Source organism: Hemitrygon akajei, chromosome 23 (genome assembly GCF_048418815.1).
Source record: "Hemitrygon akajei chromosome 23, sHemAka1.3, whole genome shotgun sequence".
Lineage (NCBI taxonomy): Eukaryota > Metazoa > Chordata > Chondrichthyes > Myliobatiformes > Dasyatidae > Hemitrygon > Hemitrygon akajei.
Genome location: NC_133146.1, coordinates 46,515,043 through 46,537,870, shown reverse-complemented (window position 1 = coordinate 46,537,870; position 22,828 = coordinate 46,515,043). Strand labels below are relative to the sequence as shown.

General features: G+C 40.5%; 1 protein-coding gene across 1 annotated transcript in view; it reads left to right on the top strand.

Annotated features, from left to right (window-relative positions):
* The window catches only part of mgmt (O-6-methylguanine-DNA methyltransferase), a 405,239-nt gene extending 383,066 nt beyond the window's left edge, over positions 1-22,173 (top strand). The window contains exon 7 of the mRNA XM_073027569.1: positions 21,851-22,173. Within this exon, the coding sequence (XP_072883670.1) occupies positions 21,851-22,048 (198 nt within the window). The 3' untranslated portion in view covers positions 22,049-22,173. The remainder of the gene's footprint in view (positions 1-21,850) is intronic.
* The last annotated feature ends 655 nt before the right edge of the window (positions 22,174-22,828 follow it).

Genomic DNA, 22,828 nt, shown 5'->3' with positions numbered 1-22,828 from the left:
TTTTATTTGCAAAATTTGTCTTCTTTTACACATTGGTTACAATCAGTCTTTGTGTGCAGTTTTTCAGTGATTCTGTTGTATTTCTTTGTTTTACTGTGAATGCCTGTGAAAAAATGAATCTCAGGATAGCATATGGTAAAATATACATGAGAAAATCTGCAGATGCTGGAAATCCGAGCAACACACACAAAATACTGGAGGAACTCAGCAGGCCAGGCAGCATCTAGGAAAAGAGTACAGTCAGCGTTTCAGGCCGAAACCCTTTGGCAGGGCATGTATGTACTTTGATAATAAATTTACTTTGAACTTTAATGTAGTACATGCATAGTGTTTCTAAAGACTGTTGAAATGTTGGGCTGAAGTTTGCAGTACATTGAGAGGATCTTGATACCAGCTTTGCATAACTACTGTTGGTGGCTGCCTTACTGATAAAATTTGATCTTCTGATTAGTTACGAGTCTGGTAACGATTTTGTGACTTCCAGTTTAGCTGCAGGAGCCGCTTACGAAGTTTATCCAACTGTGACGTAATTTCAGATGGGATGTTGCTTCAGATAAAGAATATGAACTGTTGTTTTCTCATGACCAAGAATGGGTAATCAGAAATAAATACTGTTGTGTTCTCCTACTTTCTCAGATGTTAGCTTTACTGAAAGTCGTAAGCCTGCACAAAAATGTCTTATGGTTTGCTCACCAGGGGTTAGATTCACAGGACAGCCACATGCTGGGACTGTGGATTAGAAGTGAAGTGAAGCATCTATTTAGATTGCTTAAAACAATGAAGCTTCATTATAAAACACCCCAGTAAACATACACAGCAGATTGGAATGTGCTATCCTTTTGAGGTCTGAGAGAGCTGCTTTCTGGGAGCTTACATCTAGACATCTACAGTAGCTGATTAATTGGCCAACATCGAAGCAGATGAAGTGGAGGTCAGACACTGTCCTGAGACAAAACAATGCTTGTTGAAGTTGATTGAGGCAGGTAGACACTGGACCTTTAGCAGGGAAATACTGACTGTGCACTGCAAAGATGTGTTGCTGGCATTTAATGCCCATCCCTAGTTGATTATGGAGTTACGTTGGATTATGTTTTTGAACAACTGCTGCCTTTTTGATGATGGTACTCCCACAGCCCTGTTAAGGAGGAAGTTCCTGTATTTTGACCCAACAGCATTAAAGGAACAGCAATACCTTTCTGAGTCAGGACAATGCATGACTTACAGCATGGGTTCCCAATCTTTTCTTAAGTCATGGACCCTTATCGTTAACTGAGGGGTCCATGGACCCCAGGTTGGGACCCCCTGACTTAGAGGGACTTTGAGGGTAGTGCTTGTGAACCTTGACCTTCTGGGTTGCAGAGGTCCGTGGCTCTCCAAATTCCCCACACTCTATTTATGATTGGCTTATTTTAAGCCAGTTGTTTATTGACATAGAGTGTGGTGTAGGCCTTCCAGCCCTTCAAGCTGCACCGCCCAGCAGTCCACCAATTTAACCCTAGCCTAATCATGGGACAATTTACAATACAGTTGGCCCTCCTTATCCGCGAGTTCCGCTTGCGCGAATTCAACCAAACGCAAATCGAGAAAACCCAGAAGTGCTCTTCCAGCACTTGTTGTTCAAGCATGTACAGACTTTTTTTCTTGTCATTATTCCGTAAACAATGCAGTATAACAACTAGTTCACATAGTATTTACATTGTATTAGGTATTATAAGTAATCTAGAGATGATTTAAAGTATACGGGAGGATGTGCATGGGTTACCGTGGATCGGGATTGAAAAAAAAATCAGAAGTTCTCTTACCATGTAAGTCGGAACAGGTACATCCGGTATTATTTAGCGTCAGTTAGTCAAACATTTGTCTTAGTCTGTAGTATATATTTTACCTTTCTATGCATATAAAACACTTAAGAACGTATGTTTCAGTGCCGGGCTCGGGAAATTCCCGAGTTCGATCTAGTGACAGACCACTTCTGAGTGCGCTCTCCATCCGTGCCTGGTTGATGTGGAGGATCAGAAACCCAAAACCCAATAATTAAACCACTGCGTTGCTTAGTAATAATTGTAGCTTTCATCAGGGCAGGGCCTTTCTCACTTTATCCTTTAAAATTGTTCCGATCGTTGACCGACTGTAGCCTAACGCTTTTCCAATGCCCGATGGTGTTTCACCTCTTTCCGATTGCTTTATTATTTCCACTTTATTTTCAATCGTGATCGTGATTATTTTCGTGAACAGAAACACTGTGGATTCAGAGCTCGATCACTGGGTCCTAATGTCCACCGCACGGAGACATGTTAAATAAGGTCCGGGGTTCTGCTGGGTCCTAAACATTGAGACAGGTTGAATAAGGGACTTGCGCATCCACATTTTTTGGTATCTGCGAGGGGTCCCGGGACCAATCCCTCGCGGATAAGGAGGGCCGACTGTAACCACTTAACCTACCAACTGCTACATCTTTGAATGTGGGAGGGAACTGGAGCACCCTGAGGAAGCCTGCGCAGTTATGGGAAGAACATACAGACGTCTTGCACAGGCAGCAGCAGGAATTGAACCCGCGTCGCTGGTGCTGTACAGTGTTGTACTAATGACTACACCACCATGTTGCCCCAGGTTCTCATATTTGATTTCAAAGTGATGCGGTAGAATCGGATACTGGTCCTGACATTTTTGAACAAATAAGACCAAAAAAGGAGTATTAAAATTATCATGTTTTTAAAACTCTGTTTACAAAGTCAAATAGAAAGTGGATATATTTATATTGTGAGTCTAGTGGTTGGCAGTGGAAATACAGGTAGATATATGAATATGTACAATTATGTCGCTCTATTGCCTTTTGGCCATAGTGCAATGGTCACTGTCTAAAGCTGAAAACTAGTAATGAGCTTGACATCACCGGTGAACACTGCACCAGTCAGTCTACTGACAGGATTTACTAAATGCAGTTCAAAGACAATCAATACATGGTACAGAGAGTTTCCCTTTACCTTTTTTTAAACAAGAGCTTTATTGGGGAGTTAGTTTATTCACAGATTGCCACAAGCATTAATGACCGCCAGCGTCTTGTTTTGCCAGTCACCTAGATGGCTGTTGATAAAGATTTAGCATCATGTTCTAAGTGTCAGGGCTGTCAGTAGTGCTGAACCATTTGACCAGAAGAAAAAACGCACAGGGAGCTATTGATTACAGCTTCTCAGTGTCACTTGTTCACCAGGATTTAGGTATTGATGAGGCCTGGAGTGAAAACAAGTCCTTTCCCTGGTGGGCTCTAGCCAGAAGTACAAAATGCAAAGTTAGAGAGAATATTCAGCTGTTACCTGAATCTAAGGGATTCTGGTATTGATTGAAAGGCTCCTTCATGTTATTTTTTTTTCCAGACAAATCTATGCTTTTGGAAATTCACAACACATAAAAGAATATGTGTATCTGACCAGATTTATCGGACAGTTGCAATGGGAAAAATACATTTAACATGTTACACTATTGGTAGTTAAAATATTACTTATACCAAAAAATTAAGAATTAACTTTCATCAATATTTTGACTTTTCAAAAGTTCAAAGTTGAAAGTAAATTTTATTATCAAAATACATTTATGTTATGTATACAACCCTGAGATTCATTTTCCTGTGGGCATACTCAGCAAATCCATAAAATAATAACTATAATAGGGTCAACAAAAGATCATCCAGAGTGCAGAAGACAACAAACTATGCAAAATGCAAATATAAATAAATAGCAATAAATAAGGAGAACAAGAGATAATGAGATAAAGAGTCCTTAAAGTGAGATCATTGGTTGTAGGAACATTTCAGTGATAGGGCAAGTAAGTGTAGTTATCTCCTTTTATTCAAGAGCCTGATGGTTGAGGGGTAGTAAGTGTTCTCGAACCTGATGGTGCGAGTCCTGAAGCTCTTTTACATTCTAGCTGATGGCATCCGTGAGAAAGAGAGCATGACCTGGGTAGTGGGGATCTCTGATGATGGATCATGCACAACACACTGGAGGAACTCAGCAGGTCGGGCAACATCTGTGGAAACGAACAGTCAACATTTCGGGCCGAGACCCTTTGTCAGGACTAAAGAGGGAGGAGTCAGGGGTCCTATAAAGAAGGTGGGGGAAGAGTGGGAAGAAGAAGCCATATAAAGAAGGTGGGGACAACACTTCACTTGTGAGTCTGTTGGGGTCATCTGTTGCATCCGGTGCTCCCAGTGCGGCCTCCTGTACATCGGTGAGACCCGACGCAGATTGGGGGACCGCTTCGTCGAGCACCTCCGCTCCGTCCACCACAACAGACAGGATCTCCCGATTGCCACCCACTTTAACTCTGCTTCACTTTCCCATTCGGATATGTCCATACATGGACTCCTCTACTGCCATGATGAAGCCAAACTCAGGTTGGAGGAGCAACACCTCATATACCGTCTGGGTAGTCTCCAGCTCCTTGGCATGAACATTGAATTCTCCAACTTCTGGTAATTCCCTCCCTCTCCCTTCACCCATCCCAGTTTCACTCTGCCTCCTCCTCCAGCTGCCTATCACCTCTCTCATGGTTCCGCCTCCTTCCACTACCCATAGTGCTTTCCCCTTACATTCCTCCTTCACCTTTCCTGCCTATCCCCTCCCTGCTTCCCCCCCCCCCCCCACTCCTTGATCTTTCCCCTTACTGGTTTTTCTCCTGGCACCTACCAGCCTTCTCCTTCCCACCCTCCCCCCCACCTTCTTTATAGGGCCCCCTCCCTCTCCCTCTTCAGTCCTGACGAAGGGTCTCAGCCCAAAACATTGACTGTTCATTTCCACGGATGCTGCCTGACCTGCTGAGTTCCTCCAGCATGTTGTGCATGTTGCTTTGACCCCAGCATCTGCAGAGTATTTTGTGTTTCTGATGATGGATGCCGCTTTCCTATGATAGCGTCTCATGAGGACGTACTCAATGGTTGGGAAGGGTAAACTGGGCTGAATCCACCACCTTTTGTTGGATTTTCCATTCAATGGCATTGGTGTTTCCATACCAGGATGTGATGCAACCAGTCAACATACTTTCCACTACACCTCTATAGAAATTTGTCAAAGTTTTAGGTGTCGTTCTGAATCTCCGCAGACTCCTGAGGAAGTGGAGGTGCTGCCTCGCAATTGCACTTATGTACTGGGTCCAGGACCGATCCTCCGAAATAGGAACACCCAGGAAATTAAAATTTTGATCCCTCTCCACCTCTGATCCACTGATAAGGACTGGCTGATGGACCTTCGGTTTCCCTCTCCTTGGTTTTGCTGACATTGAGTGAGAGGTTGTTGTTATGCCACCGCTCCGCCAAATTTTCAGTCTCCCTCCAGTATGCTGATCCATCGCCACCTTTGACTGGGCCCACGACAATGGTGTCAACAGCAAACTTGAGTATGACGTTGGGGCTGTGCTTAGCCACAGAGTCATAGGTGTAAAGTGAGTCCAGCAGGGGGCTGAGCACACAGCCTGTGGTGCACCTGTGCTGTGGAGACCGTAGAAGAGATTTTGCTGCCAATCTGAACTGACTGTGGTCTGTGAATGAGGAAATCCAGGATCCAATTGCACAAGGAGGTATTGAGGACAAGGCCTTGGAGCTTATTGATTAGTTTATTTTTATCTATGAAATTTATAGCACAGATACTTGTTGCACGGCTTTGGCTTGGACTGTTCAATGTTAATCCAAGAAGCAGAATAGAAAGAATTCTTCAGAGGAGAATGTGGTTCTGTTTAAAGGAGTAGCAAGTTTGTAAATCTAATTCTCCCACTCTCGTTTCATAGCCAAGTAGATTTTGCCCTTCGGTTACTTTGCTATTTCCTTTTTGAATCGTCCACTTGAATCTGCTTCCTCCTCCATTTGTAATGGACTGAGTTTTTCAGACCCAAAAGACCCAAGCCAATTCCAGTGTCTAGGAAATGTGGTAAAAAGTACAAATGCACAATACAATAACTTAAGCCCAATTTATTATAAAAGCACAAATAAACCACACTAAATACCACATAGTAAGTTACAAGAGATTTCAGCTCAGATCTCCAGCATCTGCTGATCTTGTTTAGGGTTCACGATTCGTCGTCTTCACTTTATTGTTTGTTGCTGTCTTGGGAGGACTGGATTGTCACTGTTGTCAGGGGAAATCTCCGAATTCTGACTCATGAAATCACCTTCGGTCCATCCTAGACACGGATGATCATAATTCCTTGGTCTAAGTGAAGTTCCAGGAACGGAGCAAAAGGTGCCTCAATAAATAGGGACTCAATCCACAAGCATAGCAAGACACACAGAGACAAACTACTTGGTCTTTTGTTCTCATGCCACTGACTCAGCATGGTTTCTTTAGGAATTGCGCGAGCATTGAGAGACACGCAGAGACTGATAAACTCTTCGGTCTTTTGTTCCCATGCCACTGGTGCCTTGAGGCCAAGAAAGAATCCAGCCGTTATTAGCAAGCGTTTAACGAACCTATAGTGTTTAACCTGTACAGGCTCACGAAGAGTTAAAGTGTCTCTTGGAATTGCTCAGACTTTCATCGAATATTTTTACAAAATGTAGAACACCACAACACACCCTTGCAATGCATTTCAGATACTGCATGTTAAAGTTTCTCCTTGTTTCAGCTTTGTCACGTACCTTTCAATCTGTGTACTGTGACTCTCAACCCTTCCGTTTATTTCAATGTCTGTTTTCTTCCATCCTACAGAGTGACCTTATGTGTGAAAGTTTGCCCAATAAATGAGGAAAGGAGGAGGGCAATTATGTAGAGTAGAAAATGGAATGGGAGAGAGAAAAATTGTCACTGATTCAACATTTAAAATAAAGAATGTATAACATTTAACAGAAACATATGTAATATATCTGCATCTGATGTAAATTACAAACCACAGTAGTAATTCCTTCGTGCAAAATGTACTTTCCTGTCTTTTTGAAAATATTTTTCATGCTGTTTTGATTTTTCAATCTGAGAGGTATAAAATGTTCTTGCTAGTGCCTCATAACAAAATGCTGATTGTAGTTGAGAACAGTGCAGGTTGCTAGCACCTTCTGCAGGTTGTCATCTCCTTCAATTGAGGGGAAATGATTTCATCTTTACTTGATGCTACTCTTTCATAGATCTGCAGGGAATGTATGCTCACTATGTCATGAAATCAGTGGTACAGCCTGTGCACCCACCCATCCTGCTGTGCCAACAGGCTATTTGTACCAGCTTTGTTTAAAAAAGACTATTGAAGTCTTGGAGCTAGTGTAGCAATAAATATTTTAATATTCAATGATTCTGTTCTAGAGAGAGGTTATCAATCAAACTGAAATCATACTTCACAGATAGAAGCAATCAATGATTCCAGCTTCTGGACCAGTGGAAGGATTTTAATTTTTACACAGTTGTTACTCATTTAAAGTAAACGATTTAATGACGATGTTTAGCAGTGCACAAAGCAGTGTTACACAACTATATTAATCAATGTGCTAACAGAGAAAACTAAGAGCCAAAATAAAACAAGTAATTTAAATTGCCAAATTACTGTTTAATTACCATAATATAATTTATTTTGTACCCAATCATTCACCAAAATAAATTGTGGAGTTATGAAAATAATATGTCTTGAGATTTTAAAACTGCTGTGGTCTTGTCTGTCATACATTGGAGGATTTATTATAATATGTTCAAAATATAAATTAAGTGAAAGGAAGTGAATTATGCAATGAAATACGACAAAATAATAGGATATATTTGGTACAATTAAATTTTATCTTTTGACTATGTAAAAAGCTCACATCTCAGCACCATCTCTGTGCCTGCTAAGGATAAAAGAAACAATTCCATGAAAAGGAAGGAAAGTTCAAGGGTTACAGTTCCTCGTACAATCTGTCATCGCTTTGAATAGAAACCATTATTAACACCAATGACAGTGATGAGAGCAAATGATATCAGTTTGTCTTCTCTAAGCATTCATACAGATACTTCTCAACACTTTCTCTCAGGACCCCGTAATGCTTATTTAATTGAACTGTTTAATACAACTTTTTTCATGATTGCAGAAGGTTTTAACTAATGAATTTATAAAATTCATGCTACGACACAAACCTCCCAATGAAGCGGATGCTGTTAACAAAATGAATTAGTAAGTAACACTGTGCATCAGAGAGGAAGATTTATCTGGAGACTGTCTTTCAGGAGCAGTTGTACCCATTAGATTAGCTTCTTCAAATTTGGTTAAAAGGGTGTGACTGGGAGTGAGACAGGTAGGGGATCCAAGAGCTAGTGCTGGACAAGACTCAGCCCTTGAGCATGTCCAACTGGTCTGAGATTCTTGTTCCCTGTGAGGTAGGGAATAGAGACATGTAAAAAAGAAGGATGAGAACTGTGGCACTGTGATTCAAGAAGCCATTTAAGAAGGGGGAGAGAATTAGAATCAAGTTTATTATCACTGAAACATTGTGAATTTAGTTGTTTTAAGGTATCACTACAGTGTAATGCTGAGAAAAAATTAACATAAGTAACAATTAGTAATATAAATTAGTGCAAAAATAGTGAAGTAGCGTTCATTGATTTGTGGACTGTTCAGAAGTATGATAGCAGAGGGAAAGAAGCTGTCCTGAAACTTTGAGTGTACCTCCTCTGTGATGGTAGTAATGAGAAGAAGGTATGTCCTGAATGGTGAGGGTCCTTAAAAATGGATGCTGCCTTTTGAGGCATCTCTTTTTGAATTTGACCTCGAAGCTGGTGTCCATGATGCAGTTTACAACCCTCCCTATAGCTTTTTGAGATCCTATGCATTTGCACCTCTATACGAGATGTGATGCGACCAGTCAGAACGCTTTCCACAATACATCTTGAAATTGGCTAGCGTCTCTGAATGCAAGGTTGTGGTTGAAACACCATTCAACTAGGCGACCTACCTCACTCCTGTACATCTCTTCATCACAACCTGAGATCCTGCTGACAATAATTGTGCCATAGACACATTTATAGATGAGCTGTGCCTCGCTACACTGTCATGAGTGTAAAAAGGTTAGAGCAGCAGGTATAGCTCACATTCTTGAGCTGTGGCAATATTGATTGTCAGGGGAGAGGAGATGTTATTTCTTGTATGCACTAACTGTGGTCTCCTAATGAGGAAATCAAGGATCTAGTTGCAGAGGCCCAGGTTTTGAAGCTTGTTGATTAGTACTGAAGGAATGATTGTGTTGAACAGTGAGCTGTAGTCAATGAACAGCAACCTGACATACTGTAGGTATTGCTTTCGTCCACGTGGTACAAGGCTGAGTGGAGAGCCAAGAGGAATCAAGAGTCCCAAAGGCTATCTTACCTGCCTTCTGCCTGGGATCAAGACATTTCATCGACCTGCAGAGGAATTTGGAGTGGAAGGGAAAAGATCCAGTTGCAGAGGTCTATGTAGGAAGAACAAGGAAAGAGGTTCTGCTGAGGGAATTGGTGTAGCTAGGGACAAAATTAAAACACAGAACTATAAAGATATAATCTCTGGATTGTTAATTGAGCCATGTGAAAATTGGCACAGTGTTAATAAGATCAGAGTTAAGAGTCAAGGACTGGTGTGGGAAAAGTGGGTTTGAATTCATGGGATATTGGTACCAATATTGGGGGGGGGGGTAGCTGTTCCACCTCAATCATGCTGGGACAAGCATCCTGGTGCATTGCATAACTAAGGTTTTGGATGTTGCTTTACACTAAATAGCAGGTGGGGTGCTTCAACAGCTTGGAAAAGTATGGATAAAGTAGAAGGAAAGTCAGAATAAATTGATTCTCAATGTACATGTATATCACCATAGACCACCCTAGGTTTGTCTTCTTGTGGGCATTCACAATAAATACAAAGAAACACAACAGTATCAATGAAAGATGCACACAGCAAAGACAGAAAAACAACTTGTGCAAAACACAACAAATTGTGCAAATACAAGAAAAGAGAAAATAGTAATAATAAATAAGTAAATTACAAATAGTAAGAAAGTGAGTTATAGAGTTCTTGAAGGAGAGTCCTCAGGTTGTGGAATCAGTGTTCGGTGTTGTGGTGAGTGGAGTTATCCCTCTGGTTCAAGAGCCTGATAGTTAAAGGGTAATAACTGTTCCTGATCCTGGTGGTGTGGGACCTAAGGCTCCTGTACCTCCTTCCTAATGGCAGCAGCGAGAAGAGAGTATGGCCTGGATAATGGGGGCCCTTGATCCTTTCCCATGACAGGAGATCTTGTTGATGTGCTCATTGGTGGGGAGGGCTTTACCATTGATGGATTGGGTTGTATTCAGTACTTTTTGTAGGCTTTTCCATTCAAGGGCATTAGTGCTACCATACCATGCCACGATGCAACCAGTCTCCACTGTGTTTCTTTAGAAGTTTGTAAGCACATTAGGTGACATGTCGAATCTTCACGAACTTCTAAGAATTTAGAGGAGCTGCTGTGCCTTCTTTGTAATGGCCCTTACGTGCTGGGCCCAGGACAGATCCTCTGAAGGGATAGCACAGAGGAATTTAAAATTGCTGACACTCTGCAGCTCTGACCTGGCTCATGGGCCTCCGATTTCTTCCTTCTGAAGTCAATAATCAGCAGGGTAATTGGGTGATCGCCCGGTCACCCTGCCTTGACACCTCCCAACATCATCACCACCACCTCACTGGTTACCAATCCACTCACCAAACCTCCAGTGCCCAAGCTCAATCTTGTCTGGAGGGAAACTATCCCAAACAGAGAAGGAAAGGGGTGGGAAGGTCAAGGGGGATATCAGAGGAAGGTTTTTTACTCAGAGAGTGGTTGGTGCGTGGAATGCATTGCCTGAGCCAGTGGTGGAGACAGAAACACCATTCAGCATCCTCAGCCATCTTCCTCCTGCCTTCTCCCAGCTCCTGCCAACAAAGACCTCAACCCATGCTACTGTCCCTCACAAAAACTCTCCGCCCAGCATTCTCTAGAACCTTCTCCGAATCCTACCTTCCTGACTGGCTGACACCACATTTCAAAGTTGAACAATAAAGCCCTTATCACAGCTCAAACTCAAACAGGCTGAAAGGAGAACAGACTGCTCTTATAGAACTGCTAAAATGAAATACCTAGAGCATAGCAGTAAAAATATTAACCAGGGCATTACAGGAGGAATAAAGGCAAAGGTTATTTTCTAAACAAGTAGAGAATTCAGAAATTGGAGGTGCAAAGGGTCTTGGGATTCCTAGTGCAAGATTCTCTAAGGGCTAACTTGTCAGTTGATTCGGTCATAAGGAAGACATATGCAGTGTTGGCATTCATTTTGAGAGAACTAGAATGTTAAAGTAAAGATGTAATGCTGAGGCTTTATAAGGCATCAGTCAGGCCACACTTGGAGTATTGTGAGTAGTTTTGGGTCCCATATCTAAGGAAGCTTGTGTTGGCGTTGGAGAGAATGCAGAGGAGGTTTACAAGAATGACTCTAGGAATGAATAGGCTAGTATATAAGGATCATTTGATGGCTCTGGACCTGTTCTCGGTGGAGTTTAGAAGAATGAGGGGAAATTTCATCGAAACCTATTGAGTATTGAAAGGCCTGGATAGAGTGAACCTGAGGAGGATATTTTCAATAGTGAGAGAGTCTAGGAACAGATGTTTCAACCTTAGAATAGAAGGATGTCCCTTTAGAACACAGACGACAAGGAACATCTTTAGCTCGAGGGTGGTAAATCTGTAGGATTTATTGTCACAGATGGTTGTAGAGGCCAAGTCGCTGAGTATATTTAAAGTGGAGGTTGGCAGGTTCCTGGTTAGTCAGGGCATCAAAGGTTACAGGGAGAATGAGAGAGAATGTGGTTGAGAGGAAAAATCAAGCAGCCTTAGTCAAATCGTGGAACAGGCTCGATGAGCCCTAATGGCCGAATTCTCCTCCTATATTTTAAGATCTGATTTGGATTGGTTGAAGAATTGATTGTTTTCCCTTAATTTATCTTTGTAAATTTACTGAAATAGTGAACAGGACAAATGCTGAGTTGCATTGCACCTTAGTAAGCATGTAGTTAACTCTTGCTGCTCCAGATTTGAAAGCTGAAGTCATCATAATAGGCTTTGTGATGCATTGCCTTAGAAGCACCTAGTACGATAAACTTCGCATTTCATTTCATTGGCCTAATGACAATATTGTCAATGGCGCAATCATTCCAACTAACACAATATCATTTCATATTATGATTTAAACACATTACAGGCCCTCTCTGGGATATGAATATCTGATTGATGGACACCTCTTTCATATGAATGAGCATTTGGGATATCCGTGGGACAGATGGGGATGCATTTATTGCCCGTTGCATTTCTGTGTGCCTTCTCTCACCAGGTCATCGATGAGCCGCAACAGTCGGGGGCTGGGTGGAGCAGTTCATTTTTGACTCACGAGCAGTTCTCGGAAACAGAACCCTCTTGCGATCTGGAGACCCATCTGTAGTTCCTAATGGTTCAATGCGTGTCACTAGATTTTATAATAAAAGGATTGATCTAGAAATTGAATCATATTACAGCACAATTCTGTGAGGTACACAATGAGAAGTGAAAAGAAAAACTGAGGTTTACTGCAGTGAAATCTGTGTCTTTTCTTCTAAGTCCTTGTGCATCTGATGTGCTGTTGCACAGAGGAGCCCGGGCATATGGAATGGCATTCAACATGAACATTTTCCTACCTATTACTTCTGGGGCTTTGGTCCACAGAAGTAGGGGACATCTGAGAAATTTGTTTCACAGTTACCTGAATGAGAGCTGTACTCAGCACGTCTTGGCGCATGAAGGCTGTGTTAGCTGAGAGTTTAACATCGGTAGCTGAGCGAAGGGCGCTGAGTAGGCTATGGTCAATTATGGAAAACCCTGAACATCCTCTACATAGCACCATCCAGAGACAGAGAAGCAGTTTCAGCGACAGGTTACTGTCGATGCAATGCTCCTCAGACAGGATGAAGAGGTCAATACTCCCCAATGCCATTAGGCTTTACAATTCAACTGCCAGGACTTAAGAACTTTTTTAAAGCTATTATTAATGCTTTTTGAGTTAGTGATTTAGATGCATATCATATTATTACTGAGTTAAGTATTGTATGTAATGAGTTTTTGCTACAACAAGTGTATGGGACATTGGAAAAAAATGTTGAATTTCCCCATGGGGATGAATAAAGTATCTATCTATCTATCTATCTATCTATCTATCTATCTATCTATCTATCTATCTATCTATCTATCTATCTATCTATTACGCCAAGTGTTCGAACATTATCTGTTTCCCATAAAACTGTGATGGAGGTACTTTAATTATGTTAAGTATAAGAAGTATTTGTGGAAATGAAGATCAGATTTGACTATGGGTCTCCATCTCCTCACAGACTCAGTTCATTTATGTACCATCCTTTATTCTTTGTTATGATTTTGGACAATGTAGAAAGAGAAAGGCATCCATTTGCCCTTCATATCAATTCAGAAATTTCACATGCATGGCAATTTGACTATTGGCAGGCATTTTTATTATTTCAGCCTTCCCATGAAGACAGAGTCAGTTCAAGGTCATCTTGCACAAAAAAAAACAAACTGGAATGAATGCTCTTAAAAATTATAATGAAGAGAATATGTGGGATAAAGAGTTGCTACATTATGCTTTCACCTCTGGGACCTGGGTATAAATCTATCTTCAGGCTACAAGGTTCCTTTGTCCTTTGATTCGACTGTCATTGAGTCATTCCCAACCTGATTCCTAATGATGTGAGTCCATGGCATTAAACTGCTCATAATTTAACACTGGTTATCACTAAAATGGCAGTCTCAGATGAACAGGGCAGTGGAACGGTTCACATTTGAAATAGAAATTTCATGCTAATGCAGTAGGGAATATTATTTTGTATTTGGGAATATGGTATCTTTTACTGGAAAGCCAGGGATGCCTTAATGTGAAGTATAAACTTAATATGGTGTATGCACTCAGCATTTTGGTAAGAATCTGTGATAATGTTTTTCTGATGTTTTTTATATATCAAACCTACTTTGTCTATCTGGCCGCGTCCACACCCGTCCTTGTGCATTCCTGTTCCGACACGTCAGTCCATGGCGTCCTCTTGTGCCACCCTCGGGGTGGATGAGCAACACATTATATTCCATATGGGTAGCCTCCAACCTGATGGCATGAATAGCAGTTTCTCCTTCCGGTAAAAAAAACTTTTTCCCTCCCCTTCCCCTCTTCTTCTATTCCCCACTCTGGCCTCTTTTCTCAACTCCCTCTGAGTCCCTTCCTCCTTCCCTTTCTCCTATGGTCCACTGTCCTCTCCTTTCAGAGTCCTTCTTCCCCTGTCCTTTATCTTTCCTACCCAGCTGGCTTCACCCATCACCTTCTAGTTAACTATTTTCTGAGTGTTCTGTTGCCACTTGCTAAAGAATAACTTCCAGCATTTTCCTTACAACTAAATTCAGGCCAATTTGTTTTCACTTGTCCCTGTTTTAAAATTATGGGGTTAGACATGAAACTCACCAAGGTATTTTGTTATTTTTTTGTTGTATTCTCACAATAGGTCATATTGTTTTAAAATTGGATTTTTTTAATTCAAGACTTATTTTTGACCACAAGCTGATAGCATCAGAGTTGTGATTATAATAAGATTTGCTAGGTATGAATATTTCTCTGCCTTTCTATAACATCCAGTTTTACTGCAAGCAAAATTTGACTATAAATATAAACATATATTGTGCTAATCTTTTCCCTCTTTTTATACTGAGTTTTGTATTCTAAATCTGTTTTGGATTCTAAATCTCTTGAGGCAAGTTCAGCTACGTTTCTTGTAAAAAAAAGCCAAAATTTGAAAGGAATTTATCTTACCTCAGATCTGATGTAAGTAATTGGTGACTTTCACCAACTGGAAAGTTAGTTTATTGAACTTTTCAAATCAACGCACACAAAATGCTGGAGGAACTCAGCAGGTCAGGCAGCATTTATGAACCTGAATAAGAAGTCCACATTTCGGACCAAGACCCTTCTTCTCAGCCTGAAACATCGACTGCTTATTCATAGACGTGCAGTAGATGCTGCCTGACCTGCTGAGTTCCTCCAGCATTCTGGTGGAGTTGATTTGCATATTGAACTTTGCTCACTGTGCGTACTCTACCAGGAAAGAAAAGCGAATGCACTACCCCATCCATAGCCTCAGACATCACCACATTTGTACCAGTTAATTAAGTACCTTTGAAGTGTATTTATGTGTTTTCATTTACAATTGAAACAGGAGTACATTTTTACAAGTTCTTTTGAATTGCTTGAAGGTAGAAATTGATTTGCAATGCATGACCGATCTCAAATTTAGCACGATTTAAAAATCAGCTCAGAATCCTGGATTTGAACTCAGATTCCAAGCTGATTTAGAAATCATGCTGAAGTTTATTGGACTGCATTCTCTGTCCCACAGCTGTTCCTCTTGTAGGTCTGGTTCATGTCCAGTGCAATTGGTTTACAATTGTCCGCTTTACTAGGTAGAAATTGATGCAGATATGTAGATGTAAATCGACATGTTGTTTCTACCTTCCGTGTGAACAAAATTCAGATTCAGGTTCAGATTCAGTTTATTTGTGAAACCACAAATGCAATGCAGTTAAAAAATGAGACAGCGTTCCTCCAGAATGATATCACAAAAGCATATGACAAAACAGACTACACCAGAAAATCCACATAACGTTTGGCAATCCCCAATCCAGAGTCCGGAGAGGCTGCTGCGTATTAATATCGCGCTACCGTCTTAGCGCGTTCCCCAGAAGGGAGCTCCAAATCCACCAGACAAAACAAGACCAAAAACTAAAGCTACAAGACCTGCACAAAACCACACAGTTACAACATACAGTTACAACAGTGCAAACAGTAGCATAATTGATTAAAAAAAAACAGACCATGGGCACAGTAAAAATAGTCCAAAGACGTTAAAAGACTATAAGTTCAAAAGAAATCACCACACAGTTTCCACAAGTCCGCAGGCAACAATGCAAACAACTAAACAGGAAAGAGTGTACAGACATCCACAGCATAGTAAATTTTAAATTATCCCATGCAAGCCTAAGTATTTAATTGCAAAGGAGAATTTTCGTATTCTTGTTGGATAGCATCTTTCCTGACAGGGGAGGTCACTCTGCTTGGCAAGTAAGAACCAGTATATGGTTCCTTCAACACTTTAGCTCTCAGCTTGGATGGTACAATGACTCTCAATCCCCACATAAGGCGACCTCCGACAAAGGCTAGTTCATCCTGGCGCTGGTAAGATTTGGGGAACTGAGATTCCTGCACATTCCAGCCATTTTGAGTTACTATGTGAACCGGAGATAGTGTGGGATCTTTTCCGGTTTCTCTTTTTAGATAATCTCTGCCGTAGGAGGAACACTTTCCATTTACTTTACGGAGAATATGTTAAGAGGAATGTTCTTTTTTGTAAATTTTTCAGTTATTTCCTTCTCTAGAGGTAAACGAGACACTCCATCAGCATTCCCATGACTAGTTGTCCTCTTGAATTTAATCTTGTAATTGAGCCCTTCAAGAAACGGAGCCCACCCATGCATTCGTGCTGCTGCTGTCGGAGCATACTTCTGCGGATTGAAAATGGAAACTGCTGGTTGATCATGTGTAATGAGGGTAAACTCTCTCTTATACAAGTACTGTTTGAAATGTTTTACACCCCAAACTAGACTCACGGCCTCTCTGTCAATATGTGCATAATTTTTCTCTGCAGCGTTAAGAAAACATGATGCAAAGGTTATGGGATGTTTACTTACATCATTTATCACATGTGACATAACTGCGCCTATACCTTAACCCAAGACGTCACAGGCAAGCTTCACTTCACAAAGTGGATGAGTAATGTGTGAGTACAGTGTCTGACACTGCCATCTCCTTTGCCTTTTGGAAAGCAACCTCACTCTATCCATTGCCATTTCTTCCCAATCGGTAGACCTGAGTTCAAGGGGTGGAGCACAGTTTTGCCAGATTTGGCAGGAACCTGCTATAGTAGCTGACAAATCCTAAAAAGAACCACAACTGTGACATGTCGTTGGCCTAGGGGTATCCATCACTGCTTGGATTTTCTCTGCACACTTGTGTAGATCTTGTGCATCAATGGTGTGACCACAGTAAGTGATGGCTGGTTTAAAGAATTCATACTTGTTGCATCCATGCTGTGAGCCAATAATCTTCCAATCTTTCTAACACTGTCTTGAGATTTTGGAGATGTTCCTTCTCATCCTTACTGGTAACAATGATGTCATCCAGGTAACACTGAGTACCTGGGCAGCCTTGCTGCACCTGGTCCATAGCTGTCTGCCAAAGTCCAGGTGCAGATGTTACTCCAAAAATAAGCCTATTATAGTGATAAAACCTTTTATGAGTGTTGATGCTGAGAAACACTTTGGACTCTTCTTGCATCTCCACCTATAGGTAGGCATCAGCTAAGTCCAGTTTGCTGAAGTGCTTTCCACCAAAAAAGTTTGCAAATATATTCTCAATCCTGGGAAGTAGGTATGGATCTACTTTTAGTACTGGCTTGATGGTGACCTTAAAATCAACACAGATCCTGACAGACCTATTCTTCTTGGCTACTGTGGCCACTGACATTGCCTATGGGCTCCACTCAACCTTGGAAAAAATTCCTTCAGCCTCCATGTGATCTAGCCCACTGGCTACTTTATCCATGGATTGTATAAAAAATTGGATGGGCTGTGTAAAATTTGATTGCAACGTTTTCATTTAACACTATTTTATCCTTGATAGGTTTGAGTTTTCCAACACCATCCTTGAACACTGCTATGGCATCATCCAGTACCTTTCTTAATTCCTGACAAAGGGTCTCGGCCCGAAATGTTGACTGCTCATTTCCACAGATGCTGCCCGACCTGCTGAGTTCCTCCAGCGTGTTGTATGTGTTGCTTTGACCCCAGCATCTGCAGTGTACTTTGTGTTTACCTTTCTTAATTTGCCTTCAGTTTTGCCAGGGAAGTGGTATGCAAATGATGGATGGATTGGATCTCCAATAAAGTTGTTGTTGTCTCGGCCAGTCATGACCCCACAATGCTAACCCTTCTGTTTTTACCACATACAAGCCCAATGTGGCTTGTTGGTTGTTGTATCTCACTATTATAAATGTCATTCCCACAGGAGTTATCCTTTCTCTGGTATAAGTTCTTAGTTGGATGTCTGCAGGCTTCAGTTCAGTATCTTTGAAATGCCATTCAAACTTATATTGTGGAATCATTGAAACAGCCAAGCCAGTGTCCAATTCCATTTTAATTAATTTGCCATGAACTACTGGTGTAAGCCATACTATTTGTCTATTGTGAGTTTTTAAGGCTCTCATGGCTACACAATCCTGTGTCACTTTTATCATTATTAGATTTTTCATCAACAGCATGCAGGTTAGTGCTCTTTGAAATTGCAACTTGACTTTTTATCTTTATCTCTTCCCTGTGCAGTCCATTTATTTTTGTCTGCCAGATATGTCATTGTATGTGTCCTACCTTGTTGCATTTTCTGTAAGTTTTGCATTTAAACCTGTTTTGGTCCAGTTTATGTGAACCTCTGCCACAACCGTAACAAAATTTGTTCAGACAGGCAAGTTACTGTTTAAATGTTGCAAGTTTGTTAACGCTGACTTTCATTCCTGACTGCAACTCAATTGAGTGTTTCCATTGATACAGCTATTTCAACTACTCTTTAAATGTGAGTTGTACTTCAGTTAGGAGCCATTTTGAATGTTTTTTTGTAACATTCCACTATCTAAACATCTCTCAGTGCATTGTTGAGCCCATCACTGAACTGACAATGCTCAGACAATATCTTCAATTCAGCCACGTGCTGAAATGGACTCCCCTTCCATTTGATTCCGCTTACAATACCTAAATAGTTCTGTGATCAACAACAGTTTTGGTTCTGATTAACCAGCATTACATTCACAATATCAGCAAAGTTTATTTTGGCTGGTTTGGATGGAGTAGTCAAACTTCTAAGCAAATTTTATGCTCTTCCACCTAATGCACTCAGCAAAACTTACACTCGCTTCTCATTGGCTACTCTCTTTGCTTTAAAATGCTTTCAAATCATTCAGTAGACAATATCCAGTTATCTCTTGTGCAATCAAACGCATCTATCCTTCTAATGAAGCTAGCCATTTTGATCTTTTATTTTATTTATGATTATTATCACCAAGTACAGTGTACTCACTGTTTATGAACCCATGAGTTTGTCCATTTTCTGCCTTTCTAACTTGACCACCTCTGACCCTTCCCAAAGAAGCACGTACTGCGCTATTTTTTACTCAACTATTTCTCATTGCACTTAAGCTCGAATATCTGACTGTGCTTCAACAGGTAGGTAGTTGTCTCGAGCTTGTTTAAAACTTTCTCATCAGCATTTTTAAAAATGTTTTGTAGCTCCAAAACATAAAACTTATTGAAAGAAAAACAAAGGAGTCTGGAATGTACATACATTGTTTTTGTTCTCACTTTAGCAAGGTTTGCGCATATGACATGGTGGGATAATGTCGTACGCCATTTACATACTTTTACATATAACCTTTAATGAATTAATCAAACATTATTTTTACAATATTTTTATTACACAACAAAATGGAACTATACCAAGAAGCTGGTGATGGTCATGAGAGTGATGGAAGAGAGGGATGAAGCTTTGCAGAGTGTTGATATTTAAAGTATGTGTTAAGTTAAAAAAAACATACTGGAAGACAGAAAATAAGTATATTAAGAGTATATGTGTGGTTTTATACATAGTAATTGCCTGTCTTTCTGTTTATTACCAGCAGCTGTTTAATTACTAGTAGTTATTTTGATTCAGAGGGGGATAATTTCAATATATCAGATGTGTAAATCCTCCTATACTTTAAAATAATGTGACCTGCATTTTCAGATTCCTTTGAAACACAAGTACATGTTTTGATCAGGTTTTGCATTGTGTTTCATACAGTACTGTGCAAAAGTCTTTGGTATATATATCTTTGAGAGAGAGAGTGAGAGAGAGAGAGAAAGGGGAGGTGCTAGGGAGCCTAAGACCTTTGCACAGGACTGTCGTAATTTTATGTATTGCACTGTATTGCTGCCACTGAAAAAAAATCAAATTTCATGACATGTGAGTAATAATAGACCCAATTCTGATATGGGTCTCTATTGTGAACTGAGAATGGGAAGGGGGCAGAGAGAGGGGAATCATGGTTGGGAAAAGGCAAAGGGAGAGGAGAGGGAGCAGGAAGCACCAAAGAGACATTCAGCACTGATCAATGAACCAATTGTTTGGAATCAAATGACCTTGCCTGGTGTATCAGGGCTGGGTGTGCCTGCACCGGCACCAAACCCTGACCCTGGCACTCCTTCACTGCAACCTATCCCATACCACTTCTGCGGTGCTGCACCCTCACCATTCCCAACATCCATTGCTCCCACCAGATTTATAAACTTGCTCTCCGCTCCACATTAACAAAGACAATACTGTATGCCAAAACAACAGTTCCTTTCAAATATGAAGGCATTGAACTCAATAAACAATATTCTGCAGATTAGTAAATAAAGCAGAAAAACTATTTCCATGCAGACTAGGACTCTATTGCCATGCTTTTTTGTAAAGTAAATATAATTTTGAAACAAAATGTAGATGTATTCAGTCAGATTTTTGTGAGCAAATACTGGACAAACGTAACACAGTTAAGTAAAGTTGGATCCAAGATTCCACATAGTGTAATTGCTAAAAATTAAGTTTCCGTTTTGTGTCAAGATTTGTAATGATCTCAACCATCAGAGTTCATATGATTTTATCTGGATGTACTATTGACCATTGAATCTGAAGAAAAACATTTCAATTACTTTATACTGTATATTATCTTGTTCAGACAAACTTCATTTCAAGATTCAATTTAAGGGAATGTGGATAGATTTTGCAAACTCTCCATCAAATAAAAATATATCTTATATCTGTAACACAGGAAGCCATTGGCCCACTGGTGTCTATACCATTTTCCAAAGCAGTAATTCCATTCCCCCAGTCTTATTTCCTTGTATCCTGCACTCTCTCACATATTCCCATCAGCTTCCCTTTGACTCTTTCTATTACTAACCCACACTGAAAGGTAATTTACAGTAGCTGATTAACCAACCAGCACATCTTTGGGATGTAGGAAAGGAAGCCATTGTGCCCAGAGGAAGCCCAGTTGGCCACAGAAAGAGCACGCACACTCAGCACCAGCAGTATGCAAGGTCGGGACCAATTGTGGGTCCCTGGAAGTGAGGGGCAGCATAACTAACTGCTGCAGCACTGTGCCGCCCTGTCAGATTATTCTCATAAACTCTGAAAGTTTAACGTCATTTACTGTGAATTCAAATTTCAAATGATTTGTTGTATTACAGTCATAGTCACGGTGACCATTGATGGAAAATTATCAGGACTGTAATAGAGAATGTGACACTGCTAGCCATCTGGTTTAATACTTCTGACAGGTGATGGCAAGTACTGGCTGTCACAGCAAATTCCAGTTTATTGATATTCTTACTGTAATGATCATTATCATTTATTAAGGTTTTCCTCTGCTTTGTGAGATCCAACCAGTAAAAATATAACACAAATAATGATAAATCCAGTACACTGAAAAGGGGAATTAAATTGTCACTATAATTTCTGTCTTCTCTAAACTGCTATTTTGCCTTCAGTTTATGGTTCCATCTAATTATTCCACAGCTTTGTAACTTTGGTCTATGAATCCTCTACCCCTAAAATGGTAATTAATTTAGACTAGCAAAATTCTGTGAAAGGTTTATGATTGGTCTGATGTACTGCTTTTAATGAATAAAAATTAACAGTTGTATAATTATTTTTTGCCTTGATCACAGGTGCCAATTATTGTGCCCTGTCACAGGGTGATCTGCGCAAATGGACAGATTGGTAATTATATGGGAGGAAGAGGAAATCACCTCAAACAATGGCTACTGACACATGAGAAGCTTCTGAAAGAGAGCCGAGAAACATCTCAGGGACTTTGTCCAATGCTGCCACTCAGCCAGAATGTACGCCAGCAATATTCGGAATAAAGCAAGCTCTTAACACATCCGCTATTATTGGGGGGTATATCTAAGTAGTGACTTAAAAAAGATAAACGGAATTTGAGATTCAGATGTGTGGAGGCACCATTACTATATTAAAAAGGCTGAAAACACCCTGAGGGACGCTGGCCTTTCTTGTTTTTACATCTTACAGAAGAATGAATGCAGAGGACTGTGCATGTTGTGTATGTATTTTGTTTCCATCTACAAGCTTTTTTTTGTTCTATTTTAATGCCCATTAAAGCAAGGATAAGGGAGTGGGAGGAGCATGGCAAATGTTAGGTGCAACTGCCCTCTAAGGAAGCATCTGGCTCACAGAGGGGATAGATGACAAACTGATGCTTGCGTGTTACTGGGAGCAAAATGAAATCCTGAGGCTTCAGCACACACCTCTTTATTCCTGCACTGTATTGTATTTGACCAGCATGGAAAGCTGAACGTCAGCCAGATGAGTGTCAACAAATGCCCTCTCCTCTTTGATGTTTGTGCTACTGAGAAGAAAAAATCTTTCTCATAAACACTTTGCAATGTTTTTGTGGCTATTCTGTGAAAAGGAAGCATTTTCTGCATGTCATTCAAGAGAATGTTTTCCACAGTCCGACCACTGCTATTATTTCAAATTGAAATATATTTTCCACATCTCTTAAAAATGCATTTTATACATTGTATATTTTTTAAACAGAGTCAGAATTCTGTTTATTTCCCCCTATAATTGCAGAAGCAATTAAACATGTAAAACTTTTGAGCAAGAGATTTCTTTTGAGCCAG